Source organism: Euleptes europaea, chromosome 6 (genome assembly GCF_029931775.1).
Source record: "Euleptes europaea isolate rEulEur1 chromosome 6, rEulEur1.hap1, whole genome shotgun sequence".
NCBI classification, from domain to species: domain Eukaryota; kingdom Metazoa; phylum Chordata; class Lepidosauria; order Squamata; family Sphaerodactylidae; genus Euleptes; species Euleptes europaea.
The window spans coordinates 86,117,078-86,138,996 of NC_079317.1; the positions used below are offsets into that span (position 1 = coordinate 86,117,078).

The 21,919-nt window shown below is 40.2% G+C and overlaps 1 protein-coding gene across 1 annotated transcript in view; it reads right to left on the reverse strand.

Moving 5' to 3' along the window:
- The window catches only part of COPB1 (COPI coat complex subunit beta 1), a 30,657-nt gene extending 13,482 nt beyond the window's left edge, over positions 1-17,175 (reverse strand). The window contains exons 1-12 of the mRNA XM_056851491.1: positions 17,038-17,175; positions 12,296-12,525; positions 11,277-11,446; positions 9,829-9,943; positions 9,555-9,647; positions 8,629-8,766; positions 7,943-8,062; positions 7,192-7,299; positions 6,949-7,095; positions 6,091-6,236; positions 5,021-5,117; positions 1,735-1,895 (exon numbers count right to left, since the gene is read on the reverse strand). Coding sequence (XP_056707469.1) covers positions 1,735-1,895; positions 5,021-5,117; positions 6,091-6,236; positions 6,949-7,095; positions 7,192-7,299; positions 7,943-8,062; positions 8,629-8,766; positions 9,555-9,647; positions 9,829-9,943; positions 11,277-11,446; positions 12,296-12,525; positions 17,038-17,128 — 1,616 coding nt within the window. The 5' untranslated portion in view covers positions 17,129-17,175. The remainder of the gene's footprint in view (positions 1-1,734; positions 1,896-5,020; positions 5,118-6,090; positions 6,237-6,948; positions 7,096-7,191; positions 7,300-7,942; positions 8,063-8,628; positions 8,767-9,554; positions 9,648-9,828; positions 9,944-11,276; positions 11,447-12,295; positions 12,526-17,037) is intronic.
- Positions 17,176-21,919: the final 4,744 nt, after the last annotated feature.

The following is a 21,919-nucleotide window of genomic DNA, read 5'->3' on the forward strand; positions in this document are numbered from 1 at the left end:
GCTACCAATCCATACAAATAAATTGGGGGAGGGGGAGGAAAGAAAAAGGAGGATGAAGAGAGGGGAGAAAGCCATACGCATAAATGCAGGCATTAAAAGTTTTGAATAACTTTGACAAGTTATTTAGTTACCACATAGCTTTAGATTCCAGAGAGTTCATAACAGGTGATTTTCTGTTTTGATGATATGTTAGTTAAAAGCTGATAGTGTTAAGGCTGTGTTGACTGAGTTCATTCTTTGTTTCACCCTTCTCCAAAAGGGAGCAACACCACAGAATTATCAGCATTTATAGAATTCTGTGGTGGTGCCACAATTCTGGAATTTGCTCCCTGCAACAATTTGCCTAGCAGCTGGCTTATTAGAAGAGTTAGGCAGAATATGGGAACTACTGATAAATAAAAGTATAGAAAAGAGGAGAAATTGTTAAGGGAAGATTCTCCCCTCATATTTTAAAGTCGAGGAACACTTCTGCAAGCCACATATTATTTAAATAATGACAATAACCTGACCTATATTCAAGACCAACAATCTCAATGTAGAGCCATTTCTGCTTGAGGTGGCTAAAACTTTTATCCTATATTTCTATACACAATGTAGCTGCCCTTCTCATATGCAAGCTTCCCCAACACATTCTATCCAAAGTCATCAGTACAAGTGAACAATGCCAATTTCAGGTGAAAATGCTCAGGTATGCTCTTGATCTCTCTTTGGGAGCTTTGGTTCTCAGTGGCTAGTTTAGGCAAAAACAAGTTTCATGTTACCTTGGTCTGGCAACATGCCCCAGGTAAATCTAATATAGGAAGGGATGATTACACATGAAAGAGAAGTTTATACATGCACTTGTGGACTATCGCTAGTCCCTGAAGCTTCCCATTTGGTTGTATAACTGAGGTGGGCTTTTTACAATGGAAGGCAAGACGCAGTCTCAAGGAAAAGTGTCACATAAAACCATCTTTACTCCCAGAATCAATCTGACAGTTGAAAAATGATTTTTGTAAAGAGAGGACTGTGGGGGATCACTAATCAATAGGGACAAGAGCTTTCCCAGAGGCTCTCTCAAGCTTGGCCACATAAAATTAAAGTCACCCCACTCAAACAAAATTAGCTTTGCTCGAGCTGGAAATTACAGTTAGCTTTTCAGAAGCAGCTGGGCCCCTAAGTGCCTGCTTTTCCTAAGCAGCTTTGCTCGAGCTGGAAACGTCTGTTTGCTTTGTAGAAGCACTAAATGTGGGCCTTGGACTACTGCAAACAAGATTCTCTTCTCTAATGACTCAGCAGGACTCACTGCCAACTCATAGACAGCCTGTCTGAACTCACTGTCTGCTGCCAGCGGTGTGCTTTTGAGCTCCTGATGTCTGATAAAAGACAAAAAGCCCACAGAAACAGTATAATAAGCATTTGTCTTTACTGATACCTTGGTCCACACTTGGTGTATCATGCTGCTCCTTAAAAAAAACAACTCTTATTTGAGTACTCACACTGAAAAAAAATGCTGCAGTCCGTACAAGTAACTGTCATTACTGGAAGATCATCTGATCAGAGAAAATGCACTAACACTGAGCATAGATAAAAACATCAAGCACAGCTGAGACACAATGAAATATAGACAAAAACTCACTGGCGATGATTCTGCTTTAAAGAGGCAGAATCTTGGGAAGAAAAAGAATGCAAGACACAGGTTTGTTATTCATAATACAAACACTGGAAGCAAACACAAATGTATAATCTAGCCACCTGTCTTCTTCTTTTTTGGCAGGTCTGGAACTACTAAGGGCACTTTGTGTAGCATAGGTTCCCATTTCAGTCACCAATTTTTGAGCAGGGCCCACGGTGATTTCCTCTTCAGGCTTCAGCTCGCCAGCTTCTTTCTTGATTTCAGATTCTACTATTGGGATCTGATAGTGAATAAGCAGCAACATATTTTAATCAATAATGCAAACTGCTAAATAAAGCCATCAGCACGTGATAACCAGCAACCACATTGGTCTTTTCCTGATTGTCTCAGTTTCTCCACAGAAAATCTAAAAGTAATCATGTTGCACCATAAGCAGGCCCATAAGATAATAATACATAACATTTACACGCAATGTTTTCCATGTCCAAAGCCCTTCCTACAAATGCTTGTTTTCTTTTATTTTCTTAATTTTATTAGAAAAAAACCAATGACAATAACAACTAAAAAAGCAGATTTACTGACAGTCTTCGTAATTTAAAATACTATATATATATATAGATAGATAGATAGATACAGATATATATATAGATAGATATACACACACACACATAATAAAATAAGATCAAGTCTCCCATGCTACAGCTTATTTCTACATCTTCATATTCATCATTACGTCCTGACTGAACGCAACACATTCCTCTTTCCCACCCTTATTTATGAAATTCTCTATTTTACTTATTGTATGTGACCATACCGCATCCAATCTTATTGTATCTCTGTTTTTCTGATATGCTGTTAGCTTAATTAAAACATATATTTCTTTAACTTTAGCCAGCCATTCCTCTATCTTTGGAGTTGATTTTTGTTTCCAGTGACTGGCAAAGGTTGTTCTAGCCACAGTTATCATATGTAACACCATACAAACTTGATCTTTAGCTAGATTAGGTACCAGATTTAACAAGAATATCTCGGGTTTACATGGAATATCAACCTCCATTCCAACCGTTAGACATTTCACTATTTCAGACCAAAATGATATAGCTCTCTCACATTTCCACCACATGTGTATAAAATCTGCTTGTTTTCTATCACAGTACCAACAGCTGTTGTTTTTTAATTTATGGATTTTACTTGAGTCTAAGTGGGGTTATATACCACATATATACCATCTTCATTAGATTTTCTCTCATTTGCATACTGACTGTAAAAGCTAATCCCTTTGTGAAAATGTGTTCCCATTCTTGGTCACTTAATGCTCTGTCTAAGTAAGTGTTCCATTTATCCCGATATCCCGTTGTTTCATTTCATTTATCTTTAAGTATAATTGTATATATTTTTGAAGTTGGAGTTTTGTCTTGTAACATCAGCTTCTCAAACTCTGATTTATCTCTAATTTCGGATATGTCATTTTCTTTTAGGTTATTCCAATATTTTTTTATTTGTAAATATTCTAAAAATGTAATAATTACTTTTTTATCCATAATTTTACATAAAGGTTCTAAATTATTATTTCTAATCCAATAATTACGTTCATTCTGTTTATCTATCTTTATTCTACGTGATAATTGGAATTCTGGGTTCTCAGCTAAGATATTCCATAAAAAGGAAGACACTGGGGAAATATCTGGAGCTAGTTTCTCTCTTAGCGCATCCCATTGCTTTAGAATGTATTAATGCAATTATTATCTTTGTTGTAGAAATTTTTCCTATAAGTTTTTTTAACCCAAAGCCATCTATTTAGCGGGAATTTAACAAAGTTCTGCTCAATTATGATATATGGTTCCTTTTCATCATTTACTACCCATGATTTTAACTTTATCCTAGCCACCTGATAATACATTAATAAATTTGGCATACCTGTCCCTCCTTTGCTTTTAATCTCATATAGGTTAGTTTCTAAATCTATTCTTTTTATTTTGCCAGATGAATCTATTACAGATCTTTTGCCATTCTTCAATCATTTTTTTCGGTATGTCTAGAAATAAGTTATTAAAAATAAAATTCAATTTTGGCAAGATTATCATTTTAATTAGGTTGACTCAGCCTAAGAGAGAAAAATTCAAAGGGAGCCATTTCTGAAAACAACCCTTCAGTTCTTTCGCTATTTTTCCGCAGTTTAAATTTAAACATTTAGTTCTCTCTTTACTTAACCATATTCCTAAATATTTAACATTATCAGTTTCTCTTAGATCTTCTGCCCATAATTGTTTCTCCTTTTTGTTATTGATATTTAAAAAAAGAGCTTCAGATTTATTTGCATTTAACTTGCATCCAGATATATTACTGAATTCTGCGATCACTTGTTTTCATTCTTATGATGGCCCTGTAGATCTCTCCATACTGGGGGGGAGGTGGTTGAGAGAAATCGGCATGCCTAAAATCTAGGAGTTTGAGGGAGGAGTAAGATTTGAAATGGGCCTTATCACTATTTACCATAAAATTACCATTTATTTCACCATTTATTAATCTGAGTATCAAATATTATTGCAGCAGTGATGCTCTGAGTCATTATTTATTTATTGCCACGAAGTCACAGTTGACTTATGTCATCCTCGTCGAGTTTTCAAGGCAAGAGATGTTCAGAGGTGGTTTGCCATTGCCTGCCTCCACATCACGCCCCAGCTATTCCTCAGAGGTCTCCCATCCAAATACTTGCCAGGGTCGAGGCTGAGAGTTGGTGACTGGCCCAAGGTCACCCAGCTAGTTTCTATGGCAGAGTGGGGATTTGAACCTGGGTTTCCCAGATCCCAGTCCGACTATTTAACCACTACATGATGCGGGCTCGCCATTATTTCTTTACATTATTCATAGTCCATCTTTCTCACTTATACTCAAGGCAGATTGCATAGTGTACCTCAAATACAATCAACAAGATGGGGATTCCAACAAAAAATGCAACAGGGTTTGGATTGCAGAAATTACTAAACTGATATTGTGTGTGTGTGTGTGTGTAAAGTGCCGTCAAGTCGCAGCTGACTTATGGCGACCCCTTATGGGGTTTTCAAGGCAAGAGACTAACAGAGGTGGTTTGCCAGTGCCTTCCTCTGCACAGCAACCCTGGACTTCCTTGGTGGTCTCCCATCCAAATACTAACCAGGGCCAATGCTGCTTAGCTTCTGAGATCTGACGAGATCAGGCTAGCCTGAGCCATCCAGGTCAGGGCAAAAATTGATATTAGCATGATATAATTTTTCATTTCAAAAGTACATAGTATATAAAAGCATCCTCAAGAAAGCAGTACCCATAACTGATCTTAAAACATTGCACTGAATTTCAGATCAGAGGTGTATTTTTCTTTTTTGAGCTGAACAATACACACAATACCTTTTAATGGACAACACCTACCTCTCCTAGAGATCTACGAACTTCTGTCATTACACTCTGTATATCTTCCTGTGTACTGCAGTATTCTCCAAGAATCCAAAGTGCTCCTCGATAAATTCTACAAAGCAACGCAAGAGGTCAACCACATTACTGAAAAGGATACAGGGTTTCCTTTTTACCCTAATGGATTACAAAAACGCAGCTGAGAGAAGCTAAGCCAAAGTCTGCTGAAAGGATATACTAACAAGATGAGCAGCAAATTGCACCTCTATTTTTTTTTTTTGCCAGGGACAAACAGATGGGCAGAACTTCGTTCTCCTTCCACCACTCTTTTTTTGCCAAAAGCAGGAAAAAAGGCCTACAAGAATTTCAGAGGTGCATCACAGGCCTTTTAAAGAAGTGGGGTGCCACAGAGGCAAATCTGGCAGCGGTGGAAAGGAAACAGTGAAACAAGAATATACAAATGGGTAAGCAGCCACTAAAAACAAGGGCATAACTGGGTTATCCTTTTTAAACTTTCTTTGGAGCCATACCATGCTCCCCAAGATAGCACATATCAAATCAACGCATAACCCTAAACTTCCCTTACAGTTTCTCCTTGAGCAACTTAAATTGTTTTTTAAATTTTGAAAAGCAAGATTCTTAGTTTTCAGTAAGACAAATATGGACAGATTTTTGGACCACACCATGTTACATTGAGTACATTAACTGTGTAGCTTAGCATCAAACATCCCTGATGCACAATATGTCCATTTTTTAATTCAGGAGTAGTCCACTGCTGCTTCAGTGATCTTTTAATAGTCATGGGTTAATTCCAATACCCCATGAAGTTTGACCAAGACTTGGTCATCAGTGTTACTATAATAATAAATATGAAGGCAATACAGTTGGCAATTACAGATATAAACAATGAGATTTACATCAAGAGTTTAACTCAGTTCAAACGAATTCATATCTTTAGAATTTTGGCCCAAGTCATTGGTACCCAGATAATTTTCCTCAGCAAGCACCCCATGTCAATAACCTTGGAGGTATAAACAACTCTTTAAATATAAGGAGCAGCACATTATGGAGTTGTATGTTGAACCTACTTGACAGATTTAATAGCATGGAATACTTCCAGCATCTTCTCTACGATAAGTAATCTGAGATTATCGAAACGCTGGATGGCTTCCCGCACAAACTCCAACACATCAGCAGCTGCAGCTTCGTTGTAATCACTGAGGAACTCCATCAACTAGGACAAGATTGAGCGTGAACAAACCGTGGCATCATACAATTTGAAAGAGAATAACAATCACACAGATGTAAGAAATTAAAGCAAACAAGATTCCTATCAGAACTACTGTAAACGTCACTGGTTGTTGAAGCTCAAGTTTTTCTGACACATCGCTCTCTGTCCATTGTTTGACACAGCAAACTGGACAAGGGGATGTTCAGGGATCATTCACCAGTATATTCTCGTTGCACAGCTCCCATTAAAATAGATAGTCCTGCAACAGGATGAATGAGGTCATGACTTGTATATCAGAAATTCCCAGGAAACTGAACCTTTTGTCAATGTGTAAAATCTCTCATCTTTTTTATAACTGACACTGAATTTAACAATTCATACCGTTGTCTAGACACGTTATACACACAACTTCTGAAGCAAAATACATATGTGAGAACATATTAAGTCTTATAGTTGCTTCTTTCTTCTTCCAACTGCTTATGCAACTATAGGTTTTTCTTTCCCCTTTTAATAACAATAAATGAGAAACAACACTGATTTACAAATCAGTTAAACCGATCTGGTCTAGAACAAAAAAGTCTGATAGGCAACTATTAAAACAAAGGCAAAGGTCTTCAAGAATTAGTCCCAAACTATACAGTTAATCCATGGTAAATTGATAAAAGCAAACTGAAAGAATTCTGGAATAGCGAAAAATATTGCATTATTTACATACCACAGGAATGACATTTGCAGCCATGTCAGGAAACCGAACGCTACAAGAATGTAATGTCCGAACAAGTAACTGTCTGTATTTATCTGTGTCTTCATGCTCTGTCACATTATTTGTTTTAATCACTTCTTTCTTCAAAACTATCACCAGCTAAGGGAAAGGGGAAAAAAAGAATAATTACCGGTTATTTTAATCTTCTTTTTGCCCTGATAAACCAAAGAAATACAAAAAACCCCTATATTTTACCTCTTCGACATTTCTAGAGGATACAAGATCGAGAGCCAGCTGCAGGGTCTTTTTGCGCACTTCCAGATCTGGAGTACTCAAAACTCTCAGTATGTCCATTACCAGATCCTGTAATAAAATACATTTTATTCATAATCAGTTTCTAAAAGCGCGCTTATTTTTCTGCAAGATTAAGACGACAGTTTTCAAATGGCAAAAGGAATTAATAGTGCAAAAGGGAACTGTCTTCCATATAGCTATGGGGCAAACTATATGATGCAGAAATGCATGTAACAAAGTACCAGTTGTTGTTTTTAAAGAAAATCAGTCTTTGGGAATGGCGCTTTTGAACAGGGGACAGGCTGCCTTTCCTTGCTGGATGTTTTCCCGCTCAAACTGCCTCTTCCCTCAAGTTATTTTTCCTCCTGCAGGGTTCCACCTGCATATTCAAGCATAAACAAGCATCAGGAACCCCAACAGAAAAGCAGCTAAGAAAGAGGTTGAGTGAACCAAAAACAAAACAAAACCCAGACATTACAGAAGGTTACGAAGCCTACTTCAGCCCTTCCCAAAATTATTTCTCATCTTTAAAAAAAATAAGGTTTCATGGCTCATGAAAGATATAGTTGCCCTATATTGTTCAGTCTGACCCACCAAGAAAGTTATACATCTAACTGTAGATCCAAATCTAAAGAAACCATATGTCCTTAAAAATATGTACTATTTCATTACCATAACATTATATTGCCATTTTAGTTTACTGCTTCCTTACCTGTAAAACTCTTTCATGGGCAGGGTGTTCCTTGAGTTCAATCAAGCGATCCAAGACAATAAGCTTCACATTATTGTCGCTTTCTTTAATAATCAGGTCAATGTAGCATTGAGCTGCTGCCTTAAATTAAAAGGATGAAGATTCTCAGTTGTAGTATATGGAAAGCATCAAAATGGGGAAAACAAATCAGTAGAATGAAAATGTTCCTTTAGTTGAGAGAAAGATAATTTTTCAGTACCTCTAACTGTGTTTCCCATTTCAGACTTAAACGTAAGTGTATGTAGTAAGAACTGCAAGGAGCATTAAACACAGCCCTAATCGATTTATAAAATATAGCATATTCCCTAGTTTTAGGGAAAAAATTCACCCACCACCTTTAAACTAGTAGAAGGTTTTACAAACTAAATCCAACTGATCTGCAATTCAAACTGGCTTCCTTGTATCCTGACCTGGAGCACTAGCATGCAACTGAGAAATGGTCACCAGCTATCCAAGTGTTTGCATATTATTTAAAACTAAAATGATAGTTCACACAGTATTCATACCCATTTGCCAATCAAGAGACTCTGAAGAGTCTTAACTATTTCAGCTTTTAATTCACAAATCTTAACTCTGTAATACCAAATGTTTGCTATAGTCCAGGAAAGCATAACAATATTTTATAAAGTCATAATTCATTTCAGTACCTTGATTGCTGTTGGCGCACTGGAGAGTGTAACTAATGTTCCTGCTGCTTCATATTTTACTGCAGGACTTGAAGACTGCAGTAAATTGTAGATACAACGAATAAATCGTGCTCTTTCTGATGGATTAGCGTGACAAACCTAGATGAGAAAGCGAAGTTAAAACACTAAAGGCAGAATGAGCATTTTTAAGGAAAAAAGCCACCTAAACTGTTTAGCCCTCCAAATTAGTACACACTACAGTAGGTAGTAAAACCTAGGAGAGGAGATGAATATAGTAAGCCCACAAATATATTAGCAATAACAAAATTAAGTATGTTACTACTGTAAGTCTCTTTCAAGATGTGTCATATTAGACCCAAAGCACAGCAAAAAGAGCTCTGCTTTGGAACCATTATTTCCCCCCAATTCCCTCATGCATTGCAACCATGAAAAGTGGTTTCTAAGGCCAGAGGAGTCTTGGGGCGAAAACGCATGGTCGCTTTAGCCTCCTTTATTCCCTGTTTTAGCCAGGATTCAGCCAGGATCGAATGCATGCGTTTCCCCGAATGTGCGTTCGATCCTGGCTGAATCCTGGCTGAAACAGGGAATAAAGGAGGCTAAAGTGACCGTGCGTTTTCGTCCTTGGTAACAGCATGGAGCATGGCAGTAGGAGAGGCAAATTGGTGAATATCCCCTCAACTCACCAGCCAAAGAATCTTTTCCCTTGTGAAAGAACGAAGATCTAATCCACTATTTTAAAAAAATCTGGCATAATGGGTCTAAACAAGACCCAAAACAATGGGTCTAAACAAAAACCTTCCGCCCCAATCTCTTTTCCAGTGTTTCAAGGAATTAACCAAACTACAGGACGAACAACAGCTCACTTCAATGTCTTGTTTAGACTACACTTCTTTCAGAGAGAATGTAAGTTTCTTTGTTTCCTGTACCTTGTAGATTAGTTCCACAATAACCAGCTGGAGAATGTCACCAAACGTCTGGACTTGATCAATGCAGGTGCTCAAGTAGTCCAAGGCTCGATCCTTCAGAAATAAACATGAACATATTTCCAAGTATGAGCTTTGCTATTTAATAATCCTTAAATATTTAATCACTATTCAGTCTGCCAGAGGCTTATCACTCTACCTTTGAAATAGGTGATTAGTACCAACCCAGTAAAACAGAATTCAAAATGAACCACAATTTGCAGGCCACTGTTTTTACCTGATCTGCATGTATCAGCATCATGAAGGCATTTCTTTTGCAACTTGCATCCTTCTCATTCACCAGAAAATCATGGATCAGTTCAGGGGCATCAGGTATTAGATGCTCAAAGTTTCTTTGAAGAGAGAACAGATAAAGGTCACAATTGTAATGCTCAACACCCCATAACTAAAGTAGTACATAATATGAATACTGCAGCACTCATTTTCATTCGTTCTGTGTGTCTGGACAAAAGCCTTATTATATATCCACACCAACAACAAAGGGGGGGAACATAACCCTAAAAAACAACAGAATTAAGTACCCAAGGGTCAAGAAAAAATATCAACATTCAAGGCCAAAGATTATAAAATGTAAAGGTTATATCCATACAAAATGGACAAACAACCCATACATTTATTTATTTTTTCAGAACACAACGTACCAACAGTCATAACGATTTTTATAAAGTTATGTACATTTGTAGTCTGGAATTGTGATAGTTTTGACCACTGAAGGAGGCCATTTGGCTGAAACACGTTTGGTCAAAATCTAATTCTGTGTTGTATGTTTACATGAATATGTTGGTTTGGTAGGCTATTGCAGGGCCTTATATCTGTTATTAATTTTAGTCTGTAATAAATATATACATATTTTGTATGGATATAACTTTTACATTGTAAAATCTCTGGCCTTGAATGCTTATTATATATCCACCCTGCAGGAATAAATGATTAACACAGATGAAACATACTTTGATTGTTAGTTGGAAGTATTAAGATACTGACTCACAACAGCCTACATAAAACAAAGAAGCTTTCATAATGTTGAAATTATCTATTCTTCATCCCTAACAAAAGAAGTTAATGTCCCAGGTCTGCAGATCTCTGTGTACTTGTGAATGTGTATCTGCAGATTAGAGAGCAATATCTCTGTAGCAGGCATAATAAGGATCAGATGAATGACACTGTTTGTCATACCTGATTCCATCACACACACACACACACAAAACTAAATTAAGCTCACTCTCAAGAGGTAGGTCAGGTTAGCATAAGCAAAAGAAACTGGGGAAATTGCTTAAACACTGCATTCTCAGCCAGAAGTAGCAACCAAATCACAATCATATAATCGTAAGAGATAACAGTTTAAGAACTTTCAGTTTATAAACTGAAATTAGATTATATGTTTAGTATTGATAGTGTCACTATTTTTCCAAAACACAACAAGCAAATAATTTGGATAAAAATTAAAACACTTAGAAATCAGTATTGGTAATTATTAAATGCCAAGTGCTATAAACTCAAGTTTGGGAATTATTAAACTAATGTGCAAGAGAGCCCTCCATTACTTTGTAAATAGGCCTAATACACTAAACAGGAAGAAATGCAAACATTAAAATGAATTTTGCCTTGATCATGTTTAGGTTATCACCTGGGAATTGGAGACTTCAGTAAATTCACAGAGTTTACCTGTAAATGGTATAGATTGCAAGGACTGCATTTCTGCGCACATAGCTATGACGATGTTCCAGACATGCACGAATAGCAGGCATTAAGGGTTCCAGTAGTTCTGCTTCTTTGAGCTTGCAGAGAAACCGCAGAGTAGAGCCTCGAATAAATTCATTCGGATGTTGAAGGTCCTGTGCCAATTAAACCAACATCTTACGTTTTCCCCAGAAATCAAGTGTTACCACATTTCAGTTTTCCTACAGCTATCAGACCTTCTAATTTGAAGAGATAATACAATCTAAAATTAACCCTCATTATTACGACAAAGATTTGACTTGGATCAAAAGCGTGGCTTTTCAGGAGAAGGATGCAGATGCTGTGGGTGGGGAAAATCTCTTACAATTCTAAAAAGCTTTAGTTAATATGATGGCTTTTAATTTAAAAAAAATTAACACAGACTAAGATGATAATTTATCACATACACATTATTTATCTATCGATGCCCTGATTTTCTCTCCAATCCACACTGTGTTACTGAAGTTAAGCTGTGGCAATCATTTGTGGCACTTCTTGTAGCACCCATTTTTGTTGCTTCAACCACTATGCCATTTCAGAATTCCAAATGTGCCCGCAGGCTCAAAAAGGTTGGGGACACTTGTTATAACTATTCATTGAATAATCTGTTCTAGTTCCCCAGTTTGGGGAAAAAGATCTAAGTCCCTGTTCCAGAGGTAAGCTCTTCCTTAATATTCTATCAGTTCAGTATAGTGGTAATAATGTGACCATGAGATAAGATCGCATAACCCAGCAAGCTGCTGCCTTTAGCATGTAAATCTCCAGAATGTATTCTAAGAAGCAGATATCAAAACACACATATATGATTCTGTTGACTGAAAATACTGGTATCCTGCCTAGCAATCCCACCTACACATACAAATACTGGCCTGTTCAAATATAAACATTTTTGTATCAAGACCTTTCAGTTATTACTGTGATTTGTCACGTATTATATGATACAAATACACAAGTAAGAGATTAACCTTTCTGTAAGCATCACAAACAAGGATCATTTCTTGCAACAGTCTTCCATCCGGAGTGGTCTTGGGAACTATCTCCCAAAAAACTAAAAGCAGTTTTTTGATGGTGTGGTCTTGAAGTGGCAGAACAAACCGAATAATGGTCATCAAAAGTCCTGGGAGCTTTTCGCCGTTTAAGATCATGATGATTACTTTTTTCAAGGCCTCGGTCTTGGACTTCACATCTCCTTTTTCTGTTAAAGAAAGTGGCAGCTTAATATAAAGTGAAGCACAGTCCATGCTAATGTATCAAAACTTTGTTGCATTGCAGACCACTGTTCCAATTTGCTCACTTTTTGAAGACCACCACAGTCACTTACATTATCATTACTACATGGAAGGTTGCTTGAAAGGCTTCTGAACTAAAGCTGAGTTTCTCCTGCATTCTGATGCAATGTACTGTGTACATATGCTACAGAACGAAAGGGAAGTGAAAGTGTTGCTGGTAGGAATGGGAACTTCAAAAAACAATATAAAAGTATGGCAACATGTGCACCAGATTCTCTGAATTCCCAGCTTTCTTTTCTTTAAAAGCAAGTCTCTAGCTCTTTTCATTGCAGAGACATAAAGGAAAAGGAGTATCTCTGTAACAGAAGGAGCTACAGCCTTACTTTTTTAACAAATGAAAGCTGGGAATTCAACACTCAATTGCCTAGTAAAAGAATAATAATCCCCTCGTGGCAGGGGAGGAAGCAGCCGCTGTGACAGCCAAGCCTCGCAGAAGTCCAGGAGCTCACCAGCCTGCACGCCATTTTCCAGCTGAAGGGGCGGCCTCTGCCGCTTCCTTTCCTTTTCCTTTTATCTCTTAGAAGCTCCCTGATCAATTGATCTTGAGCAGCATATATCTAGTGTTGGAGGGATATAAGGATTGAAACAAATCTTGCCACTGACAATGTAGCCTTAGGGTCCCTATCGCTTAGTAAAAAAGGCATGTCAGTCACAGAGGCATTGGATTTGTATATTAAAAGGGGGGAAATACAGCGCGATCGAGGTTCCTCGTAAAAGCGGCATTCCAAAAGGGCATGGGCTAATGAGTCAATAGAGCCAGAAGAGCAAGGGCAGATCCTGTCTGAGTATGGTATATTCAGAATTCTGCCCTGCATTACCATAGAAGGGTTAGCATTCAATCTAGCCAAGCAAAAAGCTCTACAGAGACGAGGAGTTGTCAGATAATATGTATAGGCAGGCAGACCACGTGGAGGGGGTATTCCGAAGAAGTGGGATGAACAGACGCGACGAGCACGAAAAGTAGTGCTGTTATAATCGAGCTCTTTAATGCGCTTTTTAATTTTGGTAAAAGCTTCAGTTTTCCCAAGATCTAATAACGTATCCTGCGAGAAGCCCAACAACGACAGTTTCTCATCTAAGATTTTTTGCCATGAGGATTTAAAAGGGTCATGCTTCAGAGAAGCTAGGAACCCCTCAGTGCTAAAGCACAGTTTAAGGTGTAGTTTAAAGGCGGCCAACCACGCCCTAGCTTCAAGTGACATTTGGCCAAACTCGGAACGAAGAGTAACGCCAGCAACACATCAAGGGGCATTTAGGAGTTTTCGTAAGAACTGAAGCAGTGGACGATCTTTAGATTCATTGATAACTGTTATCCAGATGGCAACACCAAAGAGGTTAATTTGGTGTGAAAAAAGTTGACAATAGCACCAACCCCAGGTTTAATTTTGTTGGACACTGCTTTTTGATGGGCATTCCAATTTAGGTTATGGGAAAACAGAATGCCAAGGTAAACAAACTCCTTGACTTGGTCAACCTCAAAGCCATCTAATACCCAGCGAAAAAGAGGCATTTTTCTCCTCTTAGTGAAGATCATAATCTTAGATTTATGGTGGTTTATTTTAAGACCTTCCCTAGAGCAGTACTCAGAAAAAGTTTGCAAAGACCTTTTCCAACCAATTCTTGTGCGGGACAGGAGAACTGCATTGTCAGCATAGAGTAGAATTGGGGTGGGATGACTTGCTTTGGGGGGTGGCAAAACTCTGAGAAATTGGTTGCCATATCATTCAGGTATAGATTAAACAAGAGAGGAGCAAGGAGGCAACCTTGTCTAACTCCTTTGACCAGTTCAAAGGGCTCACTTCCAGTGACAACAGAGGCGAAAAGCCTTCAACAGAGAATGCCGGCACGATACGTCTGGGATCAGTTCATTCCCATCCATTTTGAAATTGAAAGGGCCATGACTGGAGGCCAGACCATCAGCTGTGAGTTGGCGTCTCTCTTCCTGACTCACAGCTCTTTCCCAGGCTGGCTTCCTCCTTTTTCCCTCCCCACTCTCCTGTGCCTCCCTGAATCACTCCCAAAATTCCAGGAGATAAATTTTCCTCGCTCCCAGAATTTTGAAAGTTTTGCATCATTTTGGGTGTCCCTGAGCCAACCCAAAATTGCTGGATAGTGAGTAGGCACTATGTGAATTGCACACCTTTCATGTCACTGAGATGGTTGTCGGTGAAGACAATTCTATTCAGGGGAAACTATCATTTTACAGTTGCTGCATAATGGGTAAAAGCTGCAGGCCACTGACCATATACAGAGTGGTAACATTTTCCTGCTGTTCAGCAAAGCTTGCACTCCCCTTCACCCCACTACTACAATGCCAGAATATAGGAACTGAGCTTTAATCTGTCACTGACACTGTTTGCTCTGTAAATAAAATACTTTAATTTTTCTACCTTATTTTTGTCACCTGAAAGTAAATTTCAAACTATCAGCAATCCACAGGCTGATTATTTTTAATCTATGTATTGACATAAATTGCAAGGTTTTGTACAAAGGGGAAAAAAGGACATCACGACACTGCATGATGTTGAATTGTCACTGTCACTCTTTATCATCCAGAATAAATTAGGCCATCTTTCAAACACAAATCCTTCAGTTCTTTATTTGTCAATTAAGCACTTGAACACAAAAGAATTGCAAAGACAACATACAGTTTGGGCCCTGAACTTCTGACAAGCTTCTGTGCAACCAGCAGAGTTTTGAAATCAAGAGAAGCTCATGTTCAATTTTTTTTTTTTAAGTTCTAGCTCTCATGATTGCCCAGGAAGTTTTTACAAAAAGGATGTCAAGAAAGCTGCAGCAGAATCAAAATGAAGTAAGATCAAAAAATGCCTTGATTATGTACAGTCAAAACTACAGCCGATATTTTTTCACAAGCTAATTCAAATTGTGTTTTGAGGAATAACAGTTGCAGATTAAGAATATAGGAATGTAAGCATAACAGGTTCCTGAGCTGACATCCGATACTTGTACCATTTGTGAAAACTATACGCAGACTTAGTCAGTTATACGCAAGTGAAGCGTAGAAATTAGCAGGAGCCCTCTGCTTCACAGAACACTGTCATTGTGGCTCTCGCTGTTGAACTTATCTACGGGTACGCTATATAAATACGATAAAACACATCTCTGGGCACCGATGGGAGATTTGCAAACTAAGCACCAAATATCCAGACAAGAGTGCTTCATCTATCGTATTTTGAAATAATATCTTAATAGGACATTGACAAAGCAGGATGTCATGTGCAGGATACTATACAATAGATATCAAGCTTATATCAACAACAAATTTGACCCTTTTGATTTTGCTCCACTCCCACAGCTTTTTTGACATTGTATTTTCAAAACTTCCCATAGTCATCCATGCTTGGTCTACTGAATTGTGCTCTGAGGCAGCTCAGATGGCACCACTGATACGGAAATGTTGGTGGTCTAGCTTTCAATGAGAGCAGGACATAGTGGTAATTTAATACTGATCTTGGACCAGCTTATACTTGCTATTTGTTTCCAGGCAAAATTAAAACAATGTTTTTGACCTTTAAAAGCAGAAAATGATTTAGGACTTTCCAGCCTCAGGGAGACTCTGCTCCAATATTCTCCTCTCCATTCCGATATCAGGAGAAACCCTATTCCATGACGGTCCAGAAGAGGCTGACAAGGAAGTAGATTTACAGAGCAATCCTGAAGGGGGAGAATGCCCTTAGGAGCTGGAGTGACCCTGAGCCGGCATTAGTGCCCCTTGCACAGGCTAAATAGGCACTAACGCCAGTGCCAGGGAGCCATGTGGCAGCACCATGCATGGGCACCACCGCGGCTACGTTTCTCTGGTGAAAGGGCTCGCGCCAGTGCCAAAGGGGGCGTTCTCAGGAACGAGGATGACTTTAGTCAGCTCCCCGAGCCCTTTTGCCCTGGGAGCGCCCCCTTTTGCCAGCGCAAACTTCACGTGCAAATGTGGTGGGAAAGCCCCATTGAAACGGCATGGAGCAGTTTAACGGGGCTTTAGGAAAATTCTCATTTTTGGTTTGCTGCGCCGTCTACCAAGCTGCTTAGGAGGTGGCACAACTGCGCCATCCCTGGGCTCGCCACAAGTACCCACTTCTTAGGATTGTGCTTTAGGTAACCCATTTTGTGGAATTCACTTCCTTTGGATATCTACTTAGATCTCTCTTGGTTATTCTTCCATACAGTGCTGACTTTTCTGTTTTGAAAGAGGTCTTCCTTAGATTAACTGTATGCTGAACTTAATGTTTTTAGCTGCCCCTGTATATTTTTTGCACTTCAGTATTGTGGAATTATTTTTACATTTTAAATATTTATATTTCAGGTTGCTTTACCATCTTCTCACATACCATTCTGACTGCCATGTTGACAGTACACAGAAATAAATACATAAATGGGGGGGGGAGTCTGAAAATTTTACTTACCCAAGTCATTTTTTAAGCTAATTTCAGATGGTGGCTCCGAGTCCATTGGAACATTAATTAATGTGTAGCATACATTTTCTGCAGCTGTCATTGTGTTTCCTCTCAAGAGTCTCCCGAATGGAAGAACTTCTCCAAAACACCACAGGAACTCTAAAAAACATTTGGTTAACAGAGACAATTCATAACCACATTTTTACTCGAAAACTAAGAGTAACTTCCAAAACCATTAACAAAAATGTAAACTATTTTTCTGTAGGATTGTCCGAAGGGCTTACAAATACATAGGAAACTGTATAGAAATGGTGCTAACAAGAATACAAACATCAACAACCAAACTTCAGTGGCGCGCTACTAAACTCAAAGAAATTGCTCATATGCACAAAAATTGCAATCTTAATTGTCATAAATACATTGGGTTGGATCCTACAACTCTCTTTCACCAACAGCAGAACTGACAGAAGAGCCTCTTGTGCTGGCAGAAGGTTCTGTTGTTAATACAATGGAATGACAGAAGCCATGATCTACGAGTACTAATGTTTAAATACAAAACATGCAGTTGTACAGTATTGTTGGCAAGAGCCCCATGGCGCAGAGTGGTAAGCTGCAGTACAGCAGTCCAAGCTCTGCTCACGACCTGAGTTCGATCCCGACGGAGGTTGGTTTCAGGTAGCCGGCTCAAGGTTGACTCAGCCTTCCATCCTTCCGAGGTCGGTAAAATGAGTACCCAGCTTGCTGGGGGTAAAGAGAAGATGACTGGGGAAGGCACTGGCAAACCACCCCATAAAACATAGTCTGTCTAGTAAACGTCAGGATGTGACGTTACCCCATGGGTCAGGAATGACCCGGTGCTTGCACAGGGGACCTTTACCTTTACCTTACAGTATTGTTATTTATTGGTTCTAGAGATATACTTCTACTATTAAACAACAGAATGTATGAATTAAGAACACTGGCTGTATTCCTTTATGAAATAAATGAGTAAGGCCAGCCACCGTTAAATCACTTTAAGTCCCAGTCATCTCAATGGGAGAGTCAAATGAGAGTGTACATGTTTAACTTTACGTGCTTGACAGTTTCATGTATATTAGAGCAGGGGTCCCCCACATTTTGAGCCTGTGGGCACCTTTGGAATTTTGACACAGGAATTCTGTGTTGGCAAACCACTAGGAAAGAGGAGAGGATAAAACCCACACTGATGGCAGCTGCTACCGAAGCAACATTACTTTATTCAGTGTAGGCAATCAGATCAGAAGATATGCCCACCAGGCTCCACCCACTTCTTGAAAACACTCGGTGGGCGCCAGGTAAGGTCTCAGCGGGTACCATGGTGTCCACAGGCATCACGTTGGGGATCCCTGAATTAGAGCATAACTCCAAGTAAATGCCTTCAGGATAAGGATGGAGTCAAAATTCAAAACCTGTCCTTATCCTGAAGGTGTTTCTTATAGCTATGCTCTAATACAGGGGTTCCCAATGTGGTGCCTGTGGGTAAAAGATGTGGTAGAAGAATACATCCACAGAAAGTTGAGCTAAAAAAGAAAGTAAAACAGTCAAGGGAGCTTATACCTTCTATATCCTTAAAAAAACAACACCAATGACACTGCTTCAGGTGAAGTATTCGCATTTGTTCATCCAAATGAACAATACACCAGTGCATCCAACACAATAGTCATCAGTTTCCACCCATGAACTCAAGTCAATTTCCTTTTTCTTCTTTCCCTTTCCCATATAGACCAGTAGGATCTCAAAATGCAGTAAATCCATACTAATTTACTGTGGGCTTTCTCCACCAATTTTTATACATTAACTGTAGGGCTCCTACTGAAAAAGTGATATTGAGGCACACCTAGTCTGTTATTTTTTCCACACTCTTAGCTGGGTACTTAGTTAACACAAAAGCCCACGGAAAATGTGCAGGCATATCCTTCTTATATACACCACTGGCAGACACCTGGGGAAACTTCACAGCTTGCACTAGTCCCTGTCAACTACATGAGGCAGGAGATCAATGTGAGTTTCAGCTCCTGTCCATTTAGACAGCAGATACTGGAACCAGTAAAACAATACACGGAGTCTCTAATATTAAAGCCATTTTCACATGTTACTAATGGAACCCAATATATATCAGAGCAGGAAATGGGGCACAAGTGACAATTTACTGGACCAGTTTTAACTCAGACTTCCAACCTATACCTCTTCCCCAGTATAGGTACCCAGAAAAGGGTACTTTGCACATCTCATGAAGAAGGCTATGGCTCAACAAAGCTCAATCTGAGTCTGGTCAGTTCTTGCAACCAGTTGGGTTTCTGGATGCTACTGTCCCACTGTGTAACAGGCACATAAGCACAGCCTTATATTGAAAACCCACCGACTGCAATGTGTATCTTCTGTACATGCTACAATTGCATCTGGCACAGCTCCTTGTTCGGGGACTCACAACTGTAATTCCTGGGAATACAATGCCCACTAAATGAAGGAAAGAAACAGATCGATGAAGCTTGATTGGTACCCAGAAACAGTCTACTACAAGATGGGCCCCAAAATAACTACAGATTACCGCCAGTTGTCACCTACGTCTCCCAGCTCAAACCAGTCCAAGACATCATCAATGATCCTGGATCCACTGATGCCCATCCTAGATCATTATATTTCTCTCACAGACACCATAAATGGCAGACTTTTCTTACCTATAGTCAGCCGCCTAATTTGAAACAGCTCCTTAACACCAATTGTTGGGCCATCTAACAGACTTTGATATGAGACACCGCAACAAACCAAACGTTTTCCTACGTACGTTTAACCAATACTATTACAGGACCCATGAGCCAGCATGGTGTAGTGGATAAGAGCGGTGGAGTCTGATCTGGAGAACCGGGTTTGATTCCCCACTCCTCCACATGTGTGGTGACGGCTAATCTGGAGAACTGGGTTGGTTTCCCCACTCCTACACATGAAGCCAGCTGGGTGACCTTGGGCTAGTCACAGCTCTCTCAGCCTCACCTACCTCACAGGGTGTCTGTTGTAGGGAGGGGAAGGGAAGGTGATTGTAAGCCGGTTTGATTCTTCCTTAAGTAGCAAAGAAAGTTGGCATATAAAAACCAACTCTTCTTCTTTTTCTTCTAACACCTGCATCTTGAGTCAATACACTTACACATCATCCAATGCGATATATGCCATCCATGTGTCAACAACACCCTGCTGGCTCTCTACACAGGACAAGTCAGCCCTTAAGAAACAAGTTCTGTTGGTGACCTAAAAGTCACAATTCTGCTGCAACACAACTGCAACGGAAGAGAGGAACTGGAGGTTTAACGCTATTTTACCCCACCCCCACATGATCGGGGATTTCAGATTTCTAACTCACTATAACTATTAACTACTTCGGCAACATCTGGGGCTCCCCACCCACTACAGCTGTTAGCTAACTTAGCAAAACTAGGCCACTTATGCATGGGAGGTTTTGCCTTGGATTTGCTGCTTTGTAGATGCACGTTTTCCCCATCTGAATTCTCAAAACTCTGCATGGGGGCTTATTTTGGAGTTTTGAGAATTCCGATGGGGGAAAACATGCATCAAGAGAGTGGCAAATCCAAGGCAAAACCTCCCATGCATAAATGGCCCTAGAGAACGGTCTCTGTAGCTTTCTTGATTACATCCCATCCTGCATATTGTGGCTCCTTGACTCAGCTATCCCCCCCACCCGTCTCCTACAAAAACGTGCACTGAGGATCCATGTGCAGCATCTCAAGAGCGCTCCACTCCAGGAAAGCTTAAAATGTGCTCGTTGTTAAGGTGACCGGGAAAAAACCTCTTCGTTCTTTTATTTCCCGCTGTGTGTGTGTTAAGTGCCGTCAAGTAGCTTCCGACTCATGGTGACCCTATGAATGAAAGTCCTCCAAAATGTCCTATCTTTGACAGCCTTGCAAATTGAAGGCCGTGGCTTCCTTTATTGAGTCCATCCATCTCTTGTTGGGTCTTCCTCTTTTCCTGCTGCCCTCCACTTTTCCTAGCCTGACTGTCTTTTCCAGTGACTCTTGTCGTCTCATGGCGTGACCAAAATACGACAGCCTCAGTTTAGTCCTTTTAGCTTCTAGGGTCAGTTCAGCCTTGATATGATCTATAACCCACTGATTGGTTTTTGGGGCAGTTTCCCGCTACAAGCTCCTGAATCTGAGTTTCGTCAAGATACACCAACACATGGGAGGTTTTGCCTTGGATTTGCCGCTCTCTAGATGCACATTTCCCCCCATCTAAATTCTCAAAACTCTGCATGGGGGCTTAGTTTTGAGAATTTGGCCATTTATGCATGGGAGGTTTTGCCTTGGATTTGCCGCTCTCTAGATGCCCATTTCCCCCCATCTAAATTCTCAAAACTCTGCATGGGGGGGGGGGGGGCTTGTTGTGGAGTTTGGAGAATTTGGCTGGGAGGGAAATGCGCGTTTAGAGAGCGGCAAACCCAAGGCAACCCCCACCCCATTTTATCCCACCCCACCCCGGTGCGTTTTCGCCCACCGTTTAGCGATAAGACTCGGCTAGAGGCCCTCCGTGCCTTACTTGTCATCCAGGGCCTCTCACCCCAGCGAAACCCCGAGGACGAGCACGGCCGTCCACCCCCAGGGGTCTCCCGGGCCCCGCTCTGCCCCTCCCCCCCGTGGCAGCCTGGCGCGCGAGGGGGTTTCGAGCGCTCCTACCTCAACCGGGAAACGGTCGGTGGGTCCGCGCAGGCCGCCGTAGCAGGTCTGTCGCCCCTCCCCCCCTCCTCTTCCTGCTCCTGCTCGTTCACTCCAGCTGACGTGGAAGCGCTCCGAGCACAGGCCACATCGATGGTACGGCGGCCCTAGCGGGACAGGCTTCCGCCGTGCGCCGGAACGCGTCCTCGGGA